Source organism: Struthio camelus, chromosome 21 (genome assembly GCF_040807025.1).
Source record: "Struthio camelus isolate bStrCam1 chromosome 21, bStrCam1.hap1, whole genome shotgun sequence".
In the NCBI taxonomy this organism is placed as follows: domain Eukaryota; kingdom Metazoa; phylum Chordata; class Aves; order Struthioniformes; family Struthionidae; genus Struthio; species Struthio camelus.
In genome coordinates this window covers 10,691,751-10,713,321 of record NC_090962.1, presented here as the reverse complement: position 1 = coordinate 10,713,321, position 21,571 = coordinate 10,691,751, and the positions used below count along the sequence as shown (strand labels likewise).

The 21,571-nt window shown below is 54.3% G+C and overlaps 1 protein-coding gene across 1 annotated transcript; it reads left to right on the top strand.

Moving 5' to 3' along the window:
• Positions 1-2,653: 2,653 nt before the first annotated feature.
• LOC138061805 (adenylate cyclase type 10-like) lies at positions 2,654-16,052 on the top strand. Its single transcript, XM_068915804.1, has 5 exons — positions 2,654-2,714; positions 12,778-13,015; positions 13,429-13,536; positions 14,573-14,690; positions 15,998-16,052. Exons 2-5 carry the CDS (start codon positions 12,830-12,832, stop codon positions 16,027-16,029), a joined length of 444 nt encoding a protein of 147 aa, XP_068771905.1. The 5' UTR covers positions 2,654-2,714; positions 12,778-12,829; the 3' UTR covers positions 16,030-16,052.
• The last annotated feature ends 5,519 nt before the right edge of the window (positions 16,053-21,571 follow it).

Below are 21,571 nucleotides of genomic sequence, written 5' to 3'. Positions count from 1 at the left end.
TTAGCGAACATCTGACAGCATGCTGGGCACGAGGCCATCCCTGGTGCAACGCCACATGGCCGTGCCCACCTCCCCGGTGCCGATAACGCGAGGGAGGGCAGGAGCCAGCATGGCCGGCCCCCGCGCACCCTGCGCATCCTCCCGTGTGTGCTGCTGCTCCCTGCCTGAAAGCACCACTCGGGCTCCCCTGGGGGCTCTCCGACAGCCCCTGCCCCCTGCCACAGCCCAGGCTTCGGGGCCCAGTCCCCTCCAGAGAGCCTCACAGGCCCCCCAGCAGAGCGGCCCAGCAGCAGCCGCTCCCAGGCAGGAGCCTTTCCCAGCAGAGGCTGCCCTGGCGGACAACTGCTCCCGGCCGGCCCAGCCCCGCCGCCCCCCACGCCCTCCCCACCCTCGGGCCCAGCGCCCAGGGAGCAGTCGCTGCCTCCCCGGCACACGAGCACGCCACAGGCTGCGGCATCGCTCGCGGCTCCCCGCGCGGCCGCCGGGAACGGCGCTTTCGGCCGCCGCGGCTTCTCCCGAGCCCCGAGAGCGGAGGCGCCGCCGGCCGGGGCCAGGGCCGAGCCAGCGGCAGCCGTGGCCGCCCAGGCCCCGCCCCCACGGCCTGGACGGGACGCCTCCCCCCCACAGACCCCGCCCCCTTCCGCCGCGCGCTCCCCATTGGCTCCCGCGGCTCGTGGGCTCCCGGGGCGGGACACGCCCCAGGGGGAGGGCGGCACTGCGCCTGCGCCTGCCCCGCGGGAGAGGGGGAGAGGGGGGGTGGGCGGGGGGAGCGGGGCTCTGGGCAGGCGGGGCTCTGGGCATGCGTGCTGGCGCGGAGGAGGGGCACTGAGGGCCGGGGCGGGGCCGGCTCTGCGCAGGCGCTGTGGCGGCACAGCCAGGCGGGGCCGGAGCGTGCGGCCCGCGGCTGCCCCGGCCCCGGCGCCGGCGCCGGCCAGGCGGCGTGTGCAGCGCGGTCAGGCCGCGCGCGGCGGGAGCCGATGGGGGAGCGCGGTGGGGCTGGGGGGAAGGGCCGTGGGGCGGGAGGCGTCACTTCCGGCGCAGGCGGGCGGGGGAGCAGGTGTGGCAATGGCTGCCGCCCGGCTGGGCCTGGCTGGGCCCGGTTCCCCCCCGCCGTCCCTCGGCCCCCTCCGCCGACGCCGACCCGCGTGGCGGCTGCCGAGCCGTCCCGCCGCCTGCCCCCGCCCCGCTGCCTGGCGGCGCCCCCGGCGCGGGGCGGGGGCGCTGCTGCCGGGGCTGCCGCGCAGCCTCGCCCCGGTGTCGCGGCTCGGGCACTGCGTGGTGCCCGCTGGTGGCCCTGGGCCCTCTGGGTCGCTGGGAGGAGTTTTGGAAGTAAACCCTGGGCTGTGGCGGGGGGCAGGGGCTGTCTGTGAGGCGCCCGGTGAGCCCGAGTGGTGCTTTCAGGCAGTGGTGCAGAAGTGCAGCGCTCAGTTGTTTGGATGGCTGTGCTGTGTGAGGAGTGCCCTGCTTCTTGTGCAGCTTGAAGTTGTGGGCCTGAAGAAGCTGTTCTGTCGGGGAAAGGGGAGAGGAGAGGGCTGTGAAAAGGGCAGGGCCGGAGCTTGGGGACGTAGGTGTAGGAGGAGAGTGTTTTTTTAAGGGCCCAGTGAGTGTGGGATAGCCAGAGAGTGTGTTGCAGGTGTGCCCTGTGAAAAGGGGTCTCTTTGGTGACAATGCAGATACTCCTTGGTGGAGGAGAAGGGATGTCTCGACAGGCAGCTTCAATGTCTGTGTAGTTTTAAGGAGGTGTCAACGCAGGGCAGCCCGAGCAGCCTGTAATACCTGTGTGTCTGGTGAGCTGGTGCGTAGAGCTCTGTGGGCACTGCCTCTTTGCCTGTCCTACCATGGAAGGAGCACCTGAGTAAGCTTGTGCTGATGCCCAGTGTTGCCGTAGCTGTGGGGGACCTGAGCGTCTTGTGTGCGTCCTCAGGAGCGCACAGAGACACGCGTGCGGTGGCCAAGGTTAGCCTGCGTACAAGAGAGGTCACGTGAGGCAGCTTGCTAGCTCCGTTGAGCAAGGAGTGGGGGTTGTCGGTCACGTGGCTTGGAAAGGGCTAAGGAAAGAAGGGTCTAGTGAAGCCTGGCGACTAATGCTGCAGAGTGAGGGAAACGGGTGTTGTTTGTACTTTGTTAGGCCAGCTTCAGCCAAGAAGGAGCTGCTGTGATGGTGAGAGGCGCTGCGGTTTCTTTGCCTTCCTTAAGGAGCCTGGGATGCCGGGAGGCCTGTTGCAGTGAGTCAGCTGCTCAGCACGGAGTTCTGATTGCCTGACTCCAGTGTGGTCACGTGCAGTTCCCCCTGTGTTGTCCAACTCCAGGTCAGCCGTGAGGAGCTCCACCCGCTAAGGAAGGTCGCCTGGGTCGAGGCTAAGGTATAACTTGCTGCAGCGCAGTGGTGTTCTCGTGCAGTGTGTATTGAAAAATACCCCTTGCCCAAGTATGTGAGGTCTCTTTTCCAAGTTGTGTGCTGACCCTTTTATGTGCCCCCAAGTCTCCAAAGCATCTGAGTGTGGGTTCTGTTTTTTCAGCCTTGAAGGGTTTGGTATTTCTGAAGGCAGGAGTCAGTCATGCTTTCTGCAGTGGCTCTGTGAGCACCTTCCTGCTGGCTGTTGCAAGGGCCTTTGTTGCCGCTTACTGAAGCCAGTGTCACCTTTTTGTTTCCAGGTTTGTGCATAAAGATGAGCAATCGGAAGAAGAATTCGCTGAGAAGGCCTGCCTAAAAGGTACTGTGGCAATGTGCTGATCCAGTGTAGAGATGCCAGAAGTGTGTTGCCCTCATAGGAACGTATCTTTCAGTCCTCCAGAGCTTGGAGAATGACAGCAGCCCCCAGGTGCGCTACGAGGGGGTGCAGACAATCTTCATCCTCCAAGCGCCCAGGAAAGTGCCCCCATCGGGCTTCTCCTGCTGAGGCCTGTGTGCCCGCCTGCCGAGAGCCTGGCAGCGATGGCACGCAGCTGTGGGCCCTGGGTCACCCTGAGCATCTGCAAATTGGGTGTCTCCAACTCTCCGATCCACCCGCTGTGCAGAGGACATGAAGTGAAGCAGGTGGCTCGGGGGCCACGTCCGGCTGGGCTTGCCCAAGGATGGAGACAGTGCAACCTGCCTGGGAAAGTTGTTCCCATGCCTGCCTACCCCCCTAGTCCTTTTTTTCCTCCCGTTTACCTGGAAGGCTGGGGCAGATAGGGCTGGCAAGGTGAGTGTATTGCGGGGAGCATGGGTGCCCGAGTTGGGCCCCGGAGAGGAGCTGCCTGCAGCTGGGAGCGCAAGTGGTGAGGGAGGGCATGGGAGCGTGTGTGCGCTGTGGGGCCTGGCAGCGAATGCGAAGGCAAAGCTAGTGGCTGTTGCCCTCACAGTGACATTGCAGGCATTCCAAGGCCCACTGTTTGCCTGACTTCCTGTCTTCCTTTTGGTGGGCCCCAAGGCTCTCTGTGTCCTTCCTGGTGCATCCCAGCTGCCCCCATGTGCTTTTCTATGTGCTCAGGCCACTCGGGGTGCCTTTTGGTGCTCCCCAGTAGCCTGAGGACAGCATGTGCCCCCTCAGTGCGCTCGGTGCTGTGTGGGAGCTCTGTGGGGCCGCATTCAGGGCATAGGGATGGCATGGCCAGTCCCCAGCACCCCAGTGAGCAGTAGCACACACAGAAGGATGGGCAGGGTGTGCGTGAGCCGGCCATGCTGACTCCTGCCCTCCCTCGCATTATCGGCACCGGGGAGGTGGGCACGGCCATGTGGCATTGCACCAGGGATGGCGTCATGCCCAGGATTCTGTCAGATGTTTGCTAACTTGAGGGGGCCTGTAAAGAGCAAGGACTCCCGGTGCAGCACGGCTGCCCCCTTATAAGTGTTTATTGCTTGCTCCTACATGGCAATCTTACAGGCTGCTTTGCTTTGGCCAAGCACTAAACTGTTATCCTTCACTCACCTTGGGCTCAAAACTAAGTTGCTGTCTTGGGGCTCCCGATGTCTCAATGCCTTGTCAGTCACAGAGGAATGGCAGTGTGGGCATCCCCTTCTCACCGACTGGTGTCCAGGGGGCAGTCCGGAGCAGGGTCTTTACCATATAGGGTGGCATTAAGCTTTCATAATTCTCCCTGTTGTTCCCCCCGAAAGCAGCAGCTTAAACCCCTCCCCAGCTGTGTTTTATCCAACAACTTCCACTCCCTACAACTCCCTTTTCTACTTTTTGATCCCTAATTTCCCCACTGTTCCCCGGAAGTGGTGAGAGTTTCTGCGGTGTCATCCCATTTTGCATCACTATGTTCCCCCAAGGCTCTGCAGTGAGGTGCCTCAGGCCAGGGACATGCCAGGGGGTTGCCGACTGGCGGGAGGCACCAGCGCATGCTGCTGGCATGGGGGCTGTGCTCTGCAGGAGGCCCCGTCTTGCCTGCAGGCTGTGACATTGTCCACCCTTTGACACTGTCGGAAACCTTTGTGATTTGAAATATGTAGAGCTCAGTTTTGCCCAAACCATTTTTCCAGGATTCATATGCAGGATACGTTGGGATGGGAGAGGTGTGTGATGCAGCCTCAGCGTGTCTGAGTTGTGACAGTTGTTGTGTACTGCAGGACAAGATTAGCGTATGAGTACACACCTGTTCGCTCCACACAGAGTGAAATGATGACAACACACATTATATGTTGTGAAGTAAGAGAAGCTACATGTCCCAAGTTTTTCAGAAAACCATGTTCGCAGGGACTAATTGTCGCTGTGATGTAGTGTATTGACAGCGCCAAGTGTTTTCTGAATCTCATGGAAACCTGATTGTCATTTTGGGGTATAAAGGTACAACGGTCTTCCCCAGTGAGGGTACAAAAGGTGCCTGTGGCAGCTAGGAGGAAGCTGAGTGCCCCCTGATTTTACAATGCCATTTGCTGTATTGCTGATAGTTCAGCGGTAAGGGCTTGCACAGCCTCACGAGTAGGATTGGCTAGGCTTTCCCAAATTAGCGCTAGCTTTTCCCCACAGGGCCGTGGTCGGTGCTGCATAGGCATAGTGTAATTCTCGCTGCCAAGGGTTAAGCAGCACTAATATGGAGTTTCCTCCTCCTCTGGTTGTCTCGGACCATATTGTTACAAAGGTCCCCAGGCATTCACCACTAATCACTAATCCGAATCAGACTCTTATACGATGGTTTATTTCAGCTCGAGCTGGGTGCCTCCGAAGAGGGACCGAGAACAACCACAGGTTTGGTTAAAGTTCAAGCTTAGGCCTGCAGGCTTCACTGCTCCAAGCACTGATGCTAAGTTGAATCAAGGTTATGCCAATGGAAATGACAGTGGTTTTCTTACAAACCCCCCATTTGTTTTTCTGGCTGTTCCTCTTCGTAATCTATCCATTTTCCAAGACGAGCAGCCCGCCTCCGAAATTTGATATACAATGCCAAGGTGAGTGCAAAGCACACGATGCCTAGACAGAGCAGAATCACTACAGGATGCAGCAAACGATTATGGAAGGCAGAAGCGGTGGGAGACCACCCAAACAAAGTTTCCCACCATTGACGCGCTGTGTCTTTTTTGACTCTTTCAAGTCTCATTTGAATTTGTTGTTCTGTCATGCTCTACGGTCATCAGTGTGCTTTTCCCTGTTTCTTTGACCTTGTGGAGCATTGTCCGCATTGGTCATGGTGTAGTACTTCCTTCACTAGATGGAGATTCGTTCCAGTAGGTACTGGTGATCTCACAATTCATGACCCAATGAATAATTTTCCTGGAGTAACTGAGGAGTTGTTACTGGGCTTGGATAATTGTAGCCACGTGCCTTTAGCATTGTGAAGTTACACACGCGCAAATTTAAACTCTTATTGTGATCTAACATTACCCCATGCTTGTTGAATAGTGAGGACAAAAGCAGTTACCACTTTTTGCTCCTTACTGAATGTAAACTTAGGCATTTGCCACCCAGCTTGATATTTCCGGTCCGATACGGCACTCTTTTCCCATATTAATGTTTGGATTTCTGCTGGAAGCATACCATTCTCCCCTTCCCTTATTCCTGAGGCAGCTATTGTTTGTAGCCAAAGTTGGGCTTGAATGCAGCTAAGGGCAAGTGAGGTGTTTCCTTGAAGTACCCCTAACGTGTCTATTGTTAATCGGTGGTCTTGCTCATTAATCTCCTCCCTCCGAGGTAACAGGTCTGGTATCAGCCATTGTACTTTCCCTGCTGCGGTCAACGATGATGGCAACGGATGTTGCAGCTTAAACAAATCTGTTGTGGGTGCGCCCAATTTATTCATCAGCACTTCTGCATCGATACCATTTAATACACCTAGGCCAGTCCCCATCAGGCCTGTGATGTGTCGTTTTCTTAGGTTTTGTTCCCTGCTGTTTAACCATGTCTCCCATGCAATGTATACGTTTTGCAAGAAAGGCGCGCGTTGGGGCTTGAGCCCTGTGATGTTTACTTGCAAGCTGAGTTCTACTTGTTTGAAGGACCAAGTTGGATTAAGCAGCACGGTTTGTTGACCTCCTTTCTTCATCACGTACGGTCCTATTAGATATGTCCAAAGTTTTAGTTTAGGGGTGGGAGGTTGAGTAGGGGGAGTAATGCTACTAGTGATCGTAGGAGTAGTTAAGTCATGTTTTACCTGACACACAATGCGACCGTCCATAGAAATGTCATTGAGACTCGCACGAGCATTCACAGGAACCTCTGTACAACATTGTTCAGCATGACAGGTCATACTACAACAACGGCCCATTTCTTCTTCTCTTTCCAATGTAACCTTTTTATCAGCAAAACAGCAAAAGATGTGCTTCTCTCTGCGACCCCTTGTCGAGGCTACCATAGTTACCCATGTAGTATGTGCGGCATTCTTGGTAGCAGCCTGTTGCCGTACCTAAGGATCTGTGGTGAGAGCCTCCCAGCGAATTGCTCTCCGTCCTTCCATCGCTTCCAAACAACATCCTCTAATGAAGAAGACTCTTCCGATAAGCATTCTGGTGGATTGTGTGTTTTAGCATGCGAATGAGGAGCCCAGGATTGCCGCTCAGCAATTTTAACTGCAGAATAGGAAGACACAAGTACAGTGTACGCTCCTTCCCACTTTGGTTCCCATGTATGCTTTCGGATGTACCTTTAACTTAAAACCTCTGTCCATTTTGAGGTTAGGTTAGGTTAGTTTCTGCACACACCTTTGCTCATTTTGTTTTTGCTGTCCTATTCATTGTGACATTGATCACAGCTGGATACTATTTACTTGGAAACTGCATATCTCTCTGGAGCTGCCCAGGAGTCTTTTTATTTGTGCCGCAACACCTTCAATTCCGCCTTGTCCTTTTTCATGGAGCCATGGTGCCACAGGTAGCAGATCTTTCCTAGGCAATACAGGCTTACCTCCGATTGTCCAAATTCCAGTTTTGCCTCGTCCCCCTCCAAGCTGTTCCCACCTCTCCTTTTCTTCCTTGGTACATTCTTTGTCATGTATGTTGGATAGCTGGGACACGTCTGGTCCATCCATCGCAGTGGGGCATAACAAAACATCCCATTGCAAGGCAGCTGCTCGGGCAGCTGAATCAGCAGAATTGTTCCCTTTTTCTACGGTGGGCCTACCTTGGCGATGTGCAGGGCAATGAGGAATAGCACTGTGTTTAGGATCTTGAATAGCATCCAGCAGTTTGCGGACTTGTGGGCCCTTTGCGATGTTCTTTCCGCCGGAGGTTAAGAACCCTCGCTCTTTCCATAGTGCCCCTACTGCATAGCAAACTCCAAAAGCATACTTTAGTATGTTAGTATACTTTAGTACCCTAGTGCATTCACGGTAATGTTTTTCTCCGTCGCTGGGCAAGGGAAGCAGGGTAGCTGGATTCAATGTATTACAATGTTGTATAGTCACATTGTCCATCATTAAGAGAAGTAGTTCATATTTATGTGCTCGCTGTGGAGCTGGAACGTGAGACACAAAATTCTTCAATAACATTTCCACTTTGTGTGGGACGTGTGCTGTCAGAGGGTGTCCCAGAAGCATGGTTGGACATGTCTCAACAATGATTGCTGCAGCAGCCACCGCACGGATACGTCCAGGAGTCCCCAAAAGGATGGCATCCACTTGTACTAACTAATATGTGGCTGGTTTGGGTTGGGGACGTAGCATTGGAGTCAGCACTCCCCTGGCAACCCCTTGTTCCTGAATGTACAGCTGGGAAGGTTTTTTATAATCAGGGAGCCCTAGAGCCAGCGCTTTCCTTAATGCCTCCTTAATTTTTTTCAATGCCAAATCTCTCTGTGGTGTCCACTTTACAGGTTCTCAGGTGCACCCCTCTGAGTGTGCACTGCAGAAAGATTCCAGGATTGCTGTAGAGATGCAGGAAATGGAAAATCAACCACCGGTGAGGGGACACTGCGAGCGGTTCAGGAGATGCAAGCATTGAGGAGAGACATGAAGTCAAGTTGCTGTTGTTAGTGCTTTGTCCAGGCTCCTGCCAAGGTTTCTTAGGAAGGCAGAGATGCCCCACACGCTCGTGGCCGCAGTCACTTTGCATGGGGCGTTCTCCTGCACCTGGAGACACTGGCATTAAGACACGTGTTTGGTGAAAGTCCCTCATGTCATGTCGTGTCGTGCAAGAGATGCCAGAGTCCTGCTGCTTTTCCATAGTGGGAAAGAGTCTGATTGTGGGGGCCCAGTCCGACAAGCAGCTGTGCACAGACACACTCTTGCCTTGCCTCGTAGCCCAGCTGACTGAGCCCAGTTGCCCTGGGACCCCATGCATGTGTGCGCATGATGGTGCTTGGTGGCAGTGCTGCCGCCTCGGTGCTGCAGGACCTTTTGGGAGCGTGGCCTTTGTGAAGGTCTGGCCCAGGTTAGTCCCTCCCTTCTTGTGCGTTCCTCTCTCGCTGTGGCTCCAAAGACACTACCTCTACCCTGAGGACGACCGAACTAACTGTGAACTAAGACTCCTGTAACTGCCCTAAGACTACTGGAACTGTGACTAACTACACACTAAGACTACTGTAACCAACGCGAAGCTACCTAGCCTAATGCTACCCTATACCGTGAACTACCCTACAAGAAGGAAGAAGAAGAACTCAGAAGAATAACTAAGACTAATACCTATAACTAATAACTGTAATGCTACTAGGAACAGAAGTAATAACTCTACCTAATGATAATAATGAGAAGAACTGTGCCCTACACATAGAATATTCACTGTGAACTAAGAATCCTCTACCTAACTGTAACTAACTGTCAACAACTACACACTAAAAATAGGCTAACCAACCCTACACTAAGAAATCTTACTACTAAGAACTTTAATGCTCCTAGAGTAACCCTAATGCTAAATACTATAATAATCCTACTCCTAAAAAATCTATCCTATAACCTAACCTGTAGCCTAAACAGAGGTGTGGCACGGTGGTGGGAGCTGTTCCCGGGCGCTGTCTCCGTCCCGCAGTGGAGGTGGAGGGGAGTCGTGGGAGGGATGTGTCCCCGCGGTGGGCCCTGTCTCTGCCGGGCAGATGTTGATGCCCGGCAGTCCAGGGTGGTCCAGGAGGTGACAGGCGGCCCGGTGATCCTCGGCCTGCCGCAGCTGGTGGTCAGCGGGGTGCCTCCTGCCGGGCTAGCACCTCCTCCTCCTCCTTGGCCCCTGGGGCAGGTCCACGAGGCACAGGGCAAGCTGCCCCTCTGCGGGGTCCACCTCCATGGGCTCCTCCTCCTCCTCCACGGGCTCCGAGGCGGCTGGGGCACTCTGGAGGAGGGCGGCGCGGCGGTCCCAGACGGTGGCACCCACCTTCCTCTTGATGCGCAGCGCCGCCTTCCTCCTGGCCCACAGTCGCTCCGGCTGGCTCATGGCAGGCAGGAGTGGAGAGCGCGATCCCGGGTCGTGTCCCACCACCGGCCTCTTAACAGCTCTGGAACAGTGGCGCTGAGGTCACTGTTGACACGGGGAGGCCGTGGTGACGGCACGCCTGACCCGCTCCCCAGTTGCGGGGGCCCTACCTGGCTGTGCCCCGCAGGGGGATGGTGGGGGCTGGAAGGTGCCCCCATGGGCAGGGGACCATGGGGCTGCAGGCTGCTCTCCTTGGCCTCCTTTGCATGGGCCCTCGAGCTTACTTGTGGGAAGAGCTGCTCTTGCGCCAGGGAGGTGGTCTTGGCCTCCCCGCGGGGGCTGTGTGCTCCAGCCCCTTCGCGGCCTGGGCCCCCTCTGCCAGAGTCGCTCCCGGGTGTCCCTGCATGTGCTGGAGCGCTGGGGAGCCCCTGCTGGGACCAAGCCCTGCTGGCACGGTCTCCTCAGTGCCCAGCAGAGGGGCAGCCCCACTGCCCTCGACCTGCTGGCTGCACGCCCAGGCCACCCGGGAGGTGGCTCTCCTTCCTGCAGGGCGTTTTCCCACCACTCTTTCTTCTGACTTCCCCTTCCCACCAGCTTCTTGGGAATGGTTCCGGGCAGCACAAGACTTTCCTTCCCTTCATGACTGCTCAGCCTCTTCAGGAACCTCCCCTGTCAGATGCTGCCTGTTCTGCAGGAAACCCTTGGAGCTGTTAAAACACCAGTTGTTGTCAGGAGCAGCTTTTCAGGAGCAGCAGGAGTGTTCCAGAGGAGGAAAGGCAGGCCCTCCCTGGCTGTCTTTGCTGCTGAGTTTGTAGCCATCTGGTGCAGCACTGCAGCTGGGTGAGCGGTCTCATGCCAGCCCACGTTCGTCAAGGATGCTGCTGCTGCGTGACCACAGGCAGAGCCTGAGTTCCTCCAGCTTGTTTCCAGGCTGTGTGCATTGGAGTGCAGAGACTTGTGGCAGGTGTGCTTTTGCCCTCTTTGGTCCTTCCCTCGCATTTATTGCTATGGCCTGACGTAGCAGTTGTGAAAGACCAGGGCCTGTGCGTGCCATGCCTGTGTGGTTCCCCCGGCCAGTGTAGACAACCTCTCTGGGAGCAGGGGGTGGTCTTCTTGTCTGGCAGCATGAGGAGCCGGCTGCTCTGCACAGGAGCCAGGATGCAGAGTGGTACGGCTGGGTGCAGATCAGGGCCCGAGAGGGTGGTCAGGTCAGACAGAGTGCAGGGCTCAGCCAGCAAGCGTGTAGTGACGAGGCAGGTGTGAAGGCAGGCCAGGAAGTCCAGCGAGCAGGTGCTGCTCCAGGTCAGGCTCACAGAGGCAGAAGACGTGTCACAGACAGAGGTGCTGCACAACTGCAGCAGAGCGCAGGCCGGGGCCAGCAGTAATGCACTCACTGCAGTACTCACTCGTGTGCAAAGCACATGCACTCACTGTTGGCATGGAATTGACCACTGTTACATGCACTTTGGGGTTGGGCATGGCTTTCCTGGGGTTTTTCGGGAGCCTTCCAGGGTGAGGTAACCATGACCAGAAACTTGTGGGCAGCCTTGTGGCCAGTGTACTGCTGGTGGTGCAAAAGTCAGGTTTCTTGACTCCAGGCCTGTTCCCTGGGGCCCACAAGGGATTGGCTTCCTGGAAGAGCTCTGCAGTTTCCATGTGTGGTGAGCATGTAGGGGACGGCGGGGCTGGGCCAGCCCTGGAGGAGCTGTCCTGCAGGGGAGCCTCTGCTGGGAAAGGCTCCTGCCTGGGAGCTGCTGCTGCTGGGCCCAGCTCTGCTGGTGGGGGGAGACCGTGTGTTACTGTCTGGAAGGGGATTGGACACGACAGCAGCTGTACAGTGAAGGCAGATCTCAGGGGAAGGGGCCGGGAAGGGAGCTGCCGTCAGCCCCTGTGGCTCTCGTGTCCTCTTCCTGCTGCAGAATGGCAGGAAGCAGCTCTGCCCCGGTGTGCGGCAAGGAGGTGTTTAACCGAATGCTTTCTGTTCAGAGGAGAAGGAAAGAGAAAGAGAAAGAGTTGCAGGAAAGAGAAGAGCTTCTTGGAGGAGAGTTTGGAGTGAGGAGAGAAGGTATTGATGATGAATTGTGAAGGCAGTGGGCTGAGGGTGTGCAGAGGAGAGAAGTGGAGTTTGCACCTGTGGGCTGCAGCTTAGGAAAGAGCGGGCGTGTTGGGTGGGAGCTGGGTTGAGATGTCTGCGGAGATGAGCATGGCTGAGGAAGCCAGCGGGCTCACAGTGATGATGGTCACTTTAGGGTGGAGCAGGCCCGGCTTGCTATCTGTTAGAGAGCAGTGGTGTGAGGTGTGCAGGGGCAAAGCAGCCCCTGGGAGGAGGGTGGCCTTGTGGAAGGTGGCAGCAATGCCAGCTTGTGTCTCTGCCTGCCTAAAAGAGCAGTGTTGCTCGCGAGCAGGGTGAGCAAAGGCCCCAACAGGCTCTGTGCTCATGCTTCCTTCTTACAGGTGTAGCCCAGCAAATAGCTTGCCGGTGCTGGAAAGGGGAGCTGTTGCTCCTCGTCCCAGTTGTGCCGTGCCTGAGCGTGCTGTCCCTGTGCTCTGGGGCCCCGGGGCTCGTCACGCTGCCCAGTCTACTGGGCGACATCACTGCAATGGCAGGAAACAAAGCTTGTCAAAAAGCAACGGTGTGAGTGAGCTGTCCTGGCTTTGCTTGCTGTTAGGGGAGAGCCAAAGGTCTGGAGCGAGGAGAGAAGGCAAGAGATAAGGGAGGAAGGAGCCCAGGGAGAAGAGAGCGTGCGGATGGGTGGCCCCAGCCCACTCAGGAGTCAATGGTGTCAATTGTAGCCTGGAACACCACGGGGAAACGCTGGGTGCAGGTCACTGTTGTGTGGGGCAGAAGGAATAACTGGCCGAGCTCGCTCACCATGCCTGGGAAGGCAGTGAAAGACAGTGCCCCCGCGTGATGCCTGCGTGCATGTGGCCTCGTGCTGTGCTCGGACGTGCCACTAGTGTTGTCTGAATGACCAACGCTGGTGATGCTGGTGCGTTCTTTGATGTCCTTTTTTTTTCTCCAGGATCTTGTCTGTGACTAGAGCGGCAGAGTGTTTTCTGGCTAAGAGCGAATGGATGCGTAAGGTGCCCAGCAAGACTGAAGGGATGCACAGTGTGTGTTTGTGCAGCTGCAAGGCCGCTGTGGAACTGGTGCTTGTGGCCCTGGCTCACCACCACCTGGCAACGGGCAATGATGCCAGAGCCTTTTCCTATCTGCTGGAGCGTGCGGCTGCCTACTTGCACGTCTCCAGCAAGTACCTGGTGAGTTGCCCTGCTGACCGGAGGCCCCTGCCCGTGGAGTCCTCTGAATTGCCTTGTCCTGGGCAGGCCCATTGGCCCACTGCAATAGGGCATGCCTGGGGGTGTGCCTTTGTGGGGACTCGGGGATGAATGGCTCGGGGTTGAGAAGCAGAGTTTGCCTCCTGTTTGCCTCTCCTGTGGCAAGAGACACAGGGCAGTGAAGCAGGCCCTTTGCACCAGGCGCACCTGCAGGGAGGTGGTGCGAAGGAGCCCTTGTGCCCGTGGTGGGAGAGGCAGCGTGACTGTGTTAGGCTGGAGATCGCCGGGGCAGGTGCAGGGCCTCCTCAGAGAGATGCAGGAGGCAACAGGGAACAATGGGGCTGGGGGCAGGCTTGGCAGCGACACTCAGCTGCTCTTTGTGTGCTTGTTCAAAGGCCTTCCTGAACCTGAACAAAGCAGAGGTGCTGAGGAACTCAGGGGCTAAGAAAGGCAATGTGCTTGGGTACTTTGAAGAAGCCACCTTCCTGAGCCTCAAAGGGGAGGTAAGGTGAGCGGGAGGCTTTGCGGGCTGTCCTGGTGGGTGGGATTGGATGCCTTCCGGGGGGGTTGCGAGAAGAACAAAGACTCCTCCCTTCCTCAGGAGGCAGGGTAAGAAGCAGAACGGGATGCGGAGGGAAGGAAGAGGCAATTCATACCTGGTTGCGGGCATCTAGGCCCCAGCCTGCTGAGACTTAAGCCCAGCCTTCAGCTGATGCATAGGTCTTAGCAAGACCGAGGCACGAAGCAGCGAGGTTTGGGTAGAACGGGAACGACAGAGCCTGAGAGTGGCACGTGCACAATTTTTCGAGGGAAGCATGCCTGTGGGTAAAAAAGCAGGCTTGTATCGTGAGGGCTGCAGCTGCTCTTGGTGGTGCTGCTGAGAGCCTTTGTTTTGCTGGAGGGCAGGGCAGGTGCTTGAGCTTGGGAGCAGTGCTTTGAGTGACCCGTTTGTGATGAGATGCCGGCAAGAAGGCTAGGCGAGCAGAGAGAGGTTAGCAGGGAGGAGAGGCTGGAGAGGGGAAGGGAGAGTGTGGGCAAGAGCAGCAGGAGGTGGGCCTGGAGGGGTAAGTGGAGGAGAGATGTGAGGAAGAGGAAGCTCAGAGGTCATAAGCAAGTGCAAGCTGGGTTGCTGGTCTAGCAGTGCTGGGATGTGCAGGAGATGCAGGAGGCACCTGAGAGCCTGGCTACGGAGTCACTGCTGTTGCTGATCACTGGCAGCATGCCTCTGTCCAGGGCTAGAAAGCTGCTGGTTTTGCAATGGAAAATGCTGTCCGGGGAGTTGAGAGTCCTCTTTTTTCCCTTCCTGATGTAGTCTGCCCTTGCCTTCAAGGGCATTTCTGTGGAGCCTGAGTAGCCCCAAGGCGCTAGGGTAGAAGGCCAGCCCTTGCCTCCTTGCTGTGAGGTTTGCTGGCTCTCTGAGTGGTTTATCTGCCAAGACCTTCCCCAGCTGTGCTTGAGCTTTCTGCTGCTACGAACGCTTGAGGCAAGTCAAGGCCGGGGAGGGAGGCAGTGCTCCTCTGAGAGACGTTTGTATTCCAGGGTGGCAGTATAAGTCCTTTGAAGAGTGCCGGAGCTTTGCTGAGCGGAAGGAAGCCAATTGCGTTGTCAAGTCGCAGAGCAGCATGCTGCTTGGACTGTATTTGTCCCTGGCTCTTTGGTAAGTTAGAGCCTTGCTGTGAGTGGGGAGGAGCCGAGGCCGTGACTGTGGCAGGGAAGTTGTGAGCTGTGGGCTTGTCACATGCTCCTGTCCCATGTCCACCAAGGCAGCCGCCTGTGGGGCGCTGTGGTGAAAGGGGCAGGGGAGGCGGGAGGGTGCGCACTGTGAGCAAGGTGGCAAGGAGCTCCTGGATGTGCTGTGGTGGAGCCCGGCCAGGGAAGGATGACTCTGGTGGCCCTTGGCCACAGCTTTCCTTTTCCCCTTGAACTTTAGGCGAGGAGTGGCGAGGGTCTGTCTCGATGCAGGCCGAATGCTGAGTAAGTGCAAGGGCTCGGGGAGGGAACGACAGCATGAGGGCGATGCTCTGAGTGAGGCTAAGCAAGAGGAGCTATGACCCACTGCAATTGACACCCCACCCGCCGCAACACGTCCCTGATAACTTCCTTTTCCTGGAGGATACATTTCCTCTGAAAGCCAGGTTGGGGCTGGAGGCTATAGCCTCGGAGACCTTTTGATTACTTCCTCCTCTCTACAAAATATGTGTGTGTGTGTGTGTGTGTGTGTGGCTTTTTTTTTTTTTTCCCGTGGACGATGAAGGTCTGCAAGGCCTGGGCAGTGGGACAACTTCCAGAAGCCCTTTGGAAAGGCCAAGGGGCTGCTGAAGGGAACTGCTGCCTCCCTTTTGGCCCCCCAAGCATGCAGCCGGCTCCTGGAGTGCCATAGCCTGGTGCTGAAAAAGGAGATTGAGCATGCATCAGCGAGGGCCCGTGAGAGCTGCGCCAGGGCTCTCAGGGTGAGGGAGGAGGAGGAAGGGGAGGCGCATGCTGCGAGGGCACTCTAGAGAAAGCTGTGTTGCTAACAAACAGCAGTGGGTTGACCTGTGGAGGCAGAAGGAGGCCCGACGGGATGGAGTCAGGGTGGTGCCAGAGTGTAGTGGGTTAGAGGGGAACGTGGCAAAAGAGTGCTGTCCCAGGGGGTGTCAGCAAGAGGTGGAAGAGAAGGCAGTCGGGGAAGGCGGTCTTTGTGGGCATGTGAAAATTGCCCACTCATTGGAGTGATCTGCAAGAGAGGAGAAGAGACTAGCACAGCCATGCCTAGGGAGCCTTGCTGAAATGCCTGCTCCATATGAGGTCTCAGGGCTCAGGAGAGAATTGTGTGGTATCTCAGCCTTGCTAGCTGTGCACTCCTTGTCTCTTTGTGGCTGGTTTTTCTCTTGGTGGGGGGGGAATTGGTGCCCTTCTGAGGGCCAAGCCATCGCCAGGCTCCATGACTTCTCCTGACGCGCATCTCCCTTGTTTTCTCGGCAGCTTGCAGAAGAAGTTTTCTCTCGGTGCTCTAGAAGCCCCGTCTTCTACCCCAGAGTCTACCACCTGAAAGCCTACGTTCTCCCAGTGCTGGGTAATGAAGAGGAGAGCCTGCTGTGCCTCAAGCAGGGCCTCCAAGTCTGTGAAGACTCTGGCAACCTCCTGGAGAAGACTTGGCTGGAGATGAGCAGTGAAAGTGGGTCGTGTGTGCCTTGGAGTTGCTTCCTGGGCCAAGGTTCAGCATGCCGTAGCAGAAGGTGGGCCAGATGGGACGTACTGCAGTGGGTACATGTGGGGAAAGGCCCCAGAGAGCTTCAAAGGCATGAGCCCTGCGTGAGCTGGCAGGTGCTCTTAGCTCTGCTGAACAGGAGGGCAGTGGCAGCTGCGCTATATCTCTCTGAGGCAGGGCGGGACTGACCCCTGTGGAAGCAGTAGGCCCTGCAGCCTTTCCTTCCCAGCATCTCTGCTTGGCTGAGGCGTGGTGAAGTTTAGTCTTTCCCTCTCCCTTGAGCCTGCTCACATTGAATTCCCACGTGTAAGTGCTTCTCCTCTGGCTGGCATGCTTCCAAAGAGATGAGTGAGGAGTGAGGCACTTCACTCCTAAGAGAGAAGCAGCAACATGCTTTAAAGAGGTAAGGCAGTGATTTAACAAAGTTCAGTCATCAGCAAGACAGTGATTTAACAAGGGTCGATGGCAAGGTTCCCCCGGTTATTTACTGCGTGGAGGACTGGCTCAGATAAAAGTGTCAAGGAGACCCTCCCGTTGAGTCACGAGGTTCAGAATGAAGCCCCTGGCTGTCCAGACTGCTTCTCAGAGGAGTCTAGGTGCGGCTGGATCCAGCCTTAGTCCCCGACTTGGTCAACGGTTTGTGCCTAAGGATTATGTGCACAGTCAATCAGAGAGGCAACTTAGCAAAGCTGGCAAAGTTTCAGCCCGCTATTAGTCACTGACCGAGGATCTGTTGTATATTTGGAGTGCACCAAGGTATAAAAATTGGTACAGGTACAGGTAGAAGTAAAATTATGGGATCAAACCACTCCACGAGTGCCCCTCCCTGTAGTCCTTTGGAGTGTATTCTGAAGAACTGGGAAAAGTTTGGAGGCGACCCGATGACAAAAGAAAGGAGGAAAAGATACTGTAATCAATGGTGGCCAACTTATAAATTGGGTGATGGTGAGGTCTGGCCAGAGAATGGATCGGTAAACTACAATACTATATTACAATTGATGCTATTTTGCCGTCGGACGGGAAAGTGGGATGAAGTGCCTTCTGCTGATGCTTTTATGACTCTGTACAGAGAGGCTGATGTTAGTCAGGAATGTGAGCTAACAGCTTGAGTCGGTGATGTATGCGGCTACTGGGAAAAAGGAAAGTGGTCGATGTGGGGGTGATAGAAAAATTGTGGGAGAAGAAGAACAGGAGGATGTACAGTTACTGGTCCCAACAGCCCCGCCTCCATACAGAGATATTGAGCAGTGCCCAGGTGATTCTAGCTCCCCATTGAGCAATGAAAATTTTAGTCCTGTTTCCAGTCGGACTAGAGGGCATGCCCAACCAGTTTTCCAAGCTCCCTTGAGACAAGCAGCGGGACCAGAGGGACCGCCAGTCTTTGTGCATGTTCCGTTTACTACCTCTGACCTGTTGACTTGGAAGCAATCGGTTGGCTCATACAGAGAAAGCCCTGACAAGATGCCCCAGTCGTTAGAAGCTATAATGCTAACACATAATCCCAACTGGGGAGATGTACAAGCTTTGTTAAATACATTTTTCACGCTAGAGGAAAAGAGAATGGTTGCTGAAAAAGCCAGAGAAGAAGGGGAGAGAAGGAACGGTAGGCAGGGCGACTCTGAGACTTTTCTGCCTACAACAAGGGACCCGGAGTGGGATCCTAATGTGGGGGGAGAAAGAGCTCAGTGGAAGCAATATCAGCAATTGATACTATATGGGGTTCGATATGGAGTGCCTAAACCAAAGAATGGGTCTAAACTGTGTGAAGTGAGGCAGGGCTCAGGGGAAAATCCATCAGCCTTTTATGGAAGGTTATGTGAAGTAGCTAGAAAATGGACTGGTTTGAATGCAGATGATGAGGCAAAGCGGAGAATGTTCAATATGTTGTTTATTGGACAGTCAGCCCAGGCTATAAGGAGAAAGTAGCAAAAAGTTGATGGAGCAGCAGGGATGTCAGTTTCTCAACTGATAGAAATCGCATATAGAGTGTATAACAATAGGGATGAGAGGGAAAGAAAAGAGAAGCAGAATAGAATAAAGTTGCAAGCATCTCTGTTAGCAGCAGCAATACGTGGGAATAATATTAGAGGGAGAGCCAGCAGGAGAGGCAGAGGTGGAGGGGGACGAGGTGGAACGACAAGGGGAAGAGATTCACCAAGTCGAATCCCATTGGGGCCAAATCACTGTGCGATCTGTAGACAGGGAGGACACTGGAAGAATGAACGCCCAAATCGAAGGAGGGTAAGAAGGCAGGATCAGGTGGGAGAGCCTAACCTCATTATGTTAGAAGATTCAGACGGAAGGGGACCGGGGAAAATAGTGACGTTTCCCCAGCTGATCCCCTGGTTGCAGTTAAGCTGGGGAATGAAACTATAGATTTTCTAATTGTCAGTGGGGCCACTCATGCCGTAGTGAATAGTTGTAAAGGAGCCCTAAGTAAAGTAACTATACCTCTTGTTGGGGCAACTGGAAAAAGAACATTAAGGCCATTCTTACAGCCAATGGAATGTACAATTGGGGACACCAAATTAATTCATGAGTTTCTATATGTGCCAGAATGCCCCCTACCTCTGTTGGGACGAGACTGACTAGGCAAATTAAATGCACAGGTAACTTTCTCTGAGAATGCTGTGCAGCTCTCCACATCCCACCTGAAGCTGCCTGGAAGGCCCAGATCTACTTGCTGGCAGACAGGACTGAGGAAGAACCTGAGGAAAATATCCCCAACATTGTACTAGATGCGGTAATTCCACTGGTGTGCGCTTCTAAGAAACCAGGAAGAGCAAAAAACGTTAAGTCCGATTAAAATAGAACTGAAAGATGGGGCAAAACCGGTAAGGGTACCTCAGTACCCCATTAGGCTGGAAGCTCGCAAAGGCCTTGAACCCCTGATAAGGATCTTCATACAATGTGGATTACTTAGAGAATGTCAATCTGAAAATAATAGACCGGTTTTGCCAGTAGAAAAGCCCCACTCCCAGGAATGCCGATTAGTGCAAGATTTGAGGGCTAACAATCAAATGACTAAAGATAGACATCCCACGGCGTCTAACCCTTACACCCTATTAGCATCTGCACCTGAGAATAATGCCTATTTCACAGTATTAGACGTAAAAGATGCCGCCTTCTGCATTCCAGTAGATGAGCAAAGTCAAACTCTTTTTGCCTCGGAATGGGAGAATCCGGCCACTGGAAGGAAAGGACAGTTGTGCTGGACTGTTCTTCCTCAGGCATTTAAAAACAGTCCTCCTTTGTTTGGTGAGGCATTGGCCAAAGAATTACAACAGTGGCAAAATGGTAAAGATGGTGTTAGCCTTTTGCAGTATGTGGATGACATCTTAAGTGGAGCGGACACTGAACAAGCTTGTATGGAAGCAACAATAGGCCTGTTAAACTTTCCAGGACTGGCTGGATAGCGGGTCTCGAAAAGGAAGGTCCAAATTGCAAGAGAGAAAGTCCGGTATCTTGGGTTTGATATATCAAAAGGACAACAGGCACTGGGGTGGGGGGTGGTGGTGAAAGAAAGGAAGCTATATGCCGAATAGCAGTACCAAGAAACAAAAAGCAGCTAAGAGGGATTCTGGGAATGGCTGGATTCTGCCGGATATGGATTCCCAATTTTGGGCTCACAGCTAAACCCGTATATGCAGCCACCAAGGGCCCGGGAGAGCTGCTGGAATGGACTCCAGAATGTCGAAAAAGCTTTGATGAAATTAAAAGAAAATTGATGGAGGCCGCAGCCTTAGGCCTCCCTGATTTAGCAAAACCTTTCCAGCTGTATGTACATGAGAAACCACAAGTGGCTTCGGGGGTAGTGACTCAGCTGTTTGGAAGCTGGAAAAGGCTAGTAGCTTATTTTTCAAAACAATTGGATGAAGTAAGCAAAGGATGGCCGGCCCGTCTCTGAGCTGTAGCTGCAACTGCTCTATGAATTCAAGAGGCTCGGAAGCTCGCCTTGGGACAACCAATAGCAGTATTAGTCCCACACGCAGTGGTGGCTATTTGAAATCAAAAGGGACACCCCTGGATTTCTCCAAATCGACTAGCCAGGTACCAAGCCACACTGACAGATCAAGAAGATGTTACCCTAAGTGTGGTATCAACTCTTAACCCTGCCACTTTGTGGCCAATGGCAGAACAAGAACCTCTACAGCATGATTGTTTAGTAACTATTGAACGTATTGAGGTATACGCCAGCAGGCCGGATCTGAAAGACGAGCCATTGAAAAATGCAGATTTGGACTTTATTTACAGATGGTAGCAGTTTTAGGCAAAATGGGGAAAGGAAAGCCGGATATGCAGTGGTGACCCTCTGGGAAGAAATAGAAGCTAAAGCCTTGCCCCGAAACACATCGGCACAAAAAGCAGAAAGCGTTGCTCTTACTCGAGCCCTTGAACTTGGAAAGGGCCAAAGGGTTCCTATTTATACTGACTCTAAATATGCCTTTGGAGTCGTACATGCTCACGGAGCTATCTGGAAGGAACGTGGGCTGTTGAACTCCCAGGGGAACGGTATAAAATATGGACAAGAGATTGTAAAAGGACTACAGACCATACTAGAACCAAAGGAAGCGGCAATAATTCACTGCAGAGCTCATCAAAAAGGACAAGAAGAAATAATTTGAGGCAACAGGTTGGCTGACCAAGCTGCCAAAAGAGCAGCTGTGCGTAAATCAGTGATAGGTGCCCTCATACCTAGCAGGACACTGGACTTAAAACCTCCACAGTATTCAGAAAAAGAAAATCAACTAGCAGAAAGATTGAAGTGTACCAAAAGTGAAGAAGGACGGTGGGTAACTCCAAACCAACAAGTGTTAATCACATCTAGGATGATGGAGGGTCTTCTTAAAAGGTTCCATGAGGACACACATATGGGATCAGATGCTATGGGGAGCAGTATCAAGAGATACGCCATAGGGCCGAAAATGCAAACAAGTGCAGATATAACGGTAACAAAACGCCAAACTTGCTGTGCAAACAACCCTAAAGTTCAGAAGAAACCACCGATGGGTGAAGTAAGAGAGGGGCTAACCCCTGGCGAATACTGGCAAATAGATTTCTCTGAATTGCCAAAATGTGGACAGCATAAACATTTACTTGTGTTAGTAGATAGGTTTTCTGGATGGCCTGAGGCTTTCCCCTGTCGCAACAATAGGGCTAGGGAAGTAATTAAGATCCTGTTAAAGGAAATAACCCTCAGATCTGGCGTTCCTGAGGGTATCTCCTCAGACAAAGGGCCTCACTTTGTTTCAGAACTAGTTCAGGGAGTGCCTAAGTTCCTCCCAATACAGTGGGACTTGCATACCCCTTGGAGACCACAGTCTAGTGGAAAGGTGGAAAGAAGGAAT

Excerpts from the sequence above, each read along its gene's own strand:
- LOC138061805 (XM_068915804.1), top strand. The coding sequence starts at position 12,830 with ATGCGTAAGGTGCCCAGCAAGACTGAAGGGATGCACAGTGTGTGTTTG. Across the intron at positions 13,537-14,572 it reads TCCTGAGCCTCAAAGGGGAG|GGTGGCAGTATAAGTCCTTT; the intron begins GTAAGGTGAGCG and ends TTTGTATTCCAG. Across the intron at positions 14,691-15,997 it reads TATTTGTCCCTGGCTCTTTG|CTTGCAGAAGAAGTTTTCTC; the intron begins GTAAGTTAGAGC and ends TTTTCTCGGCAG.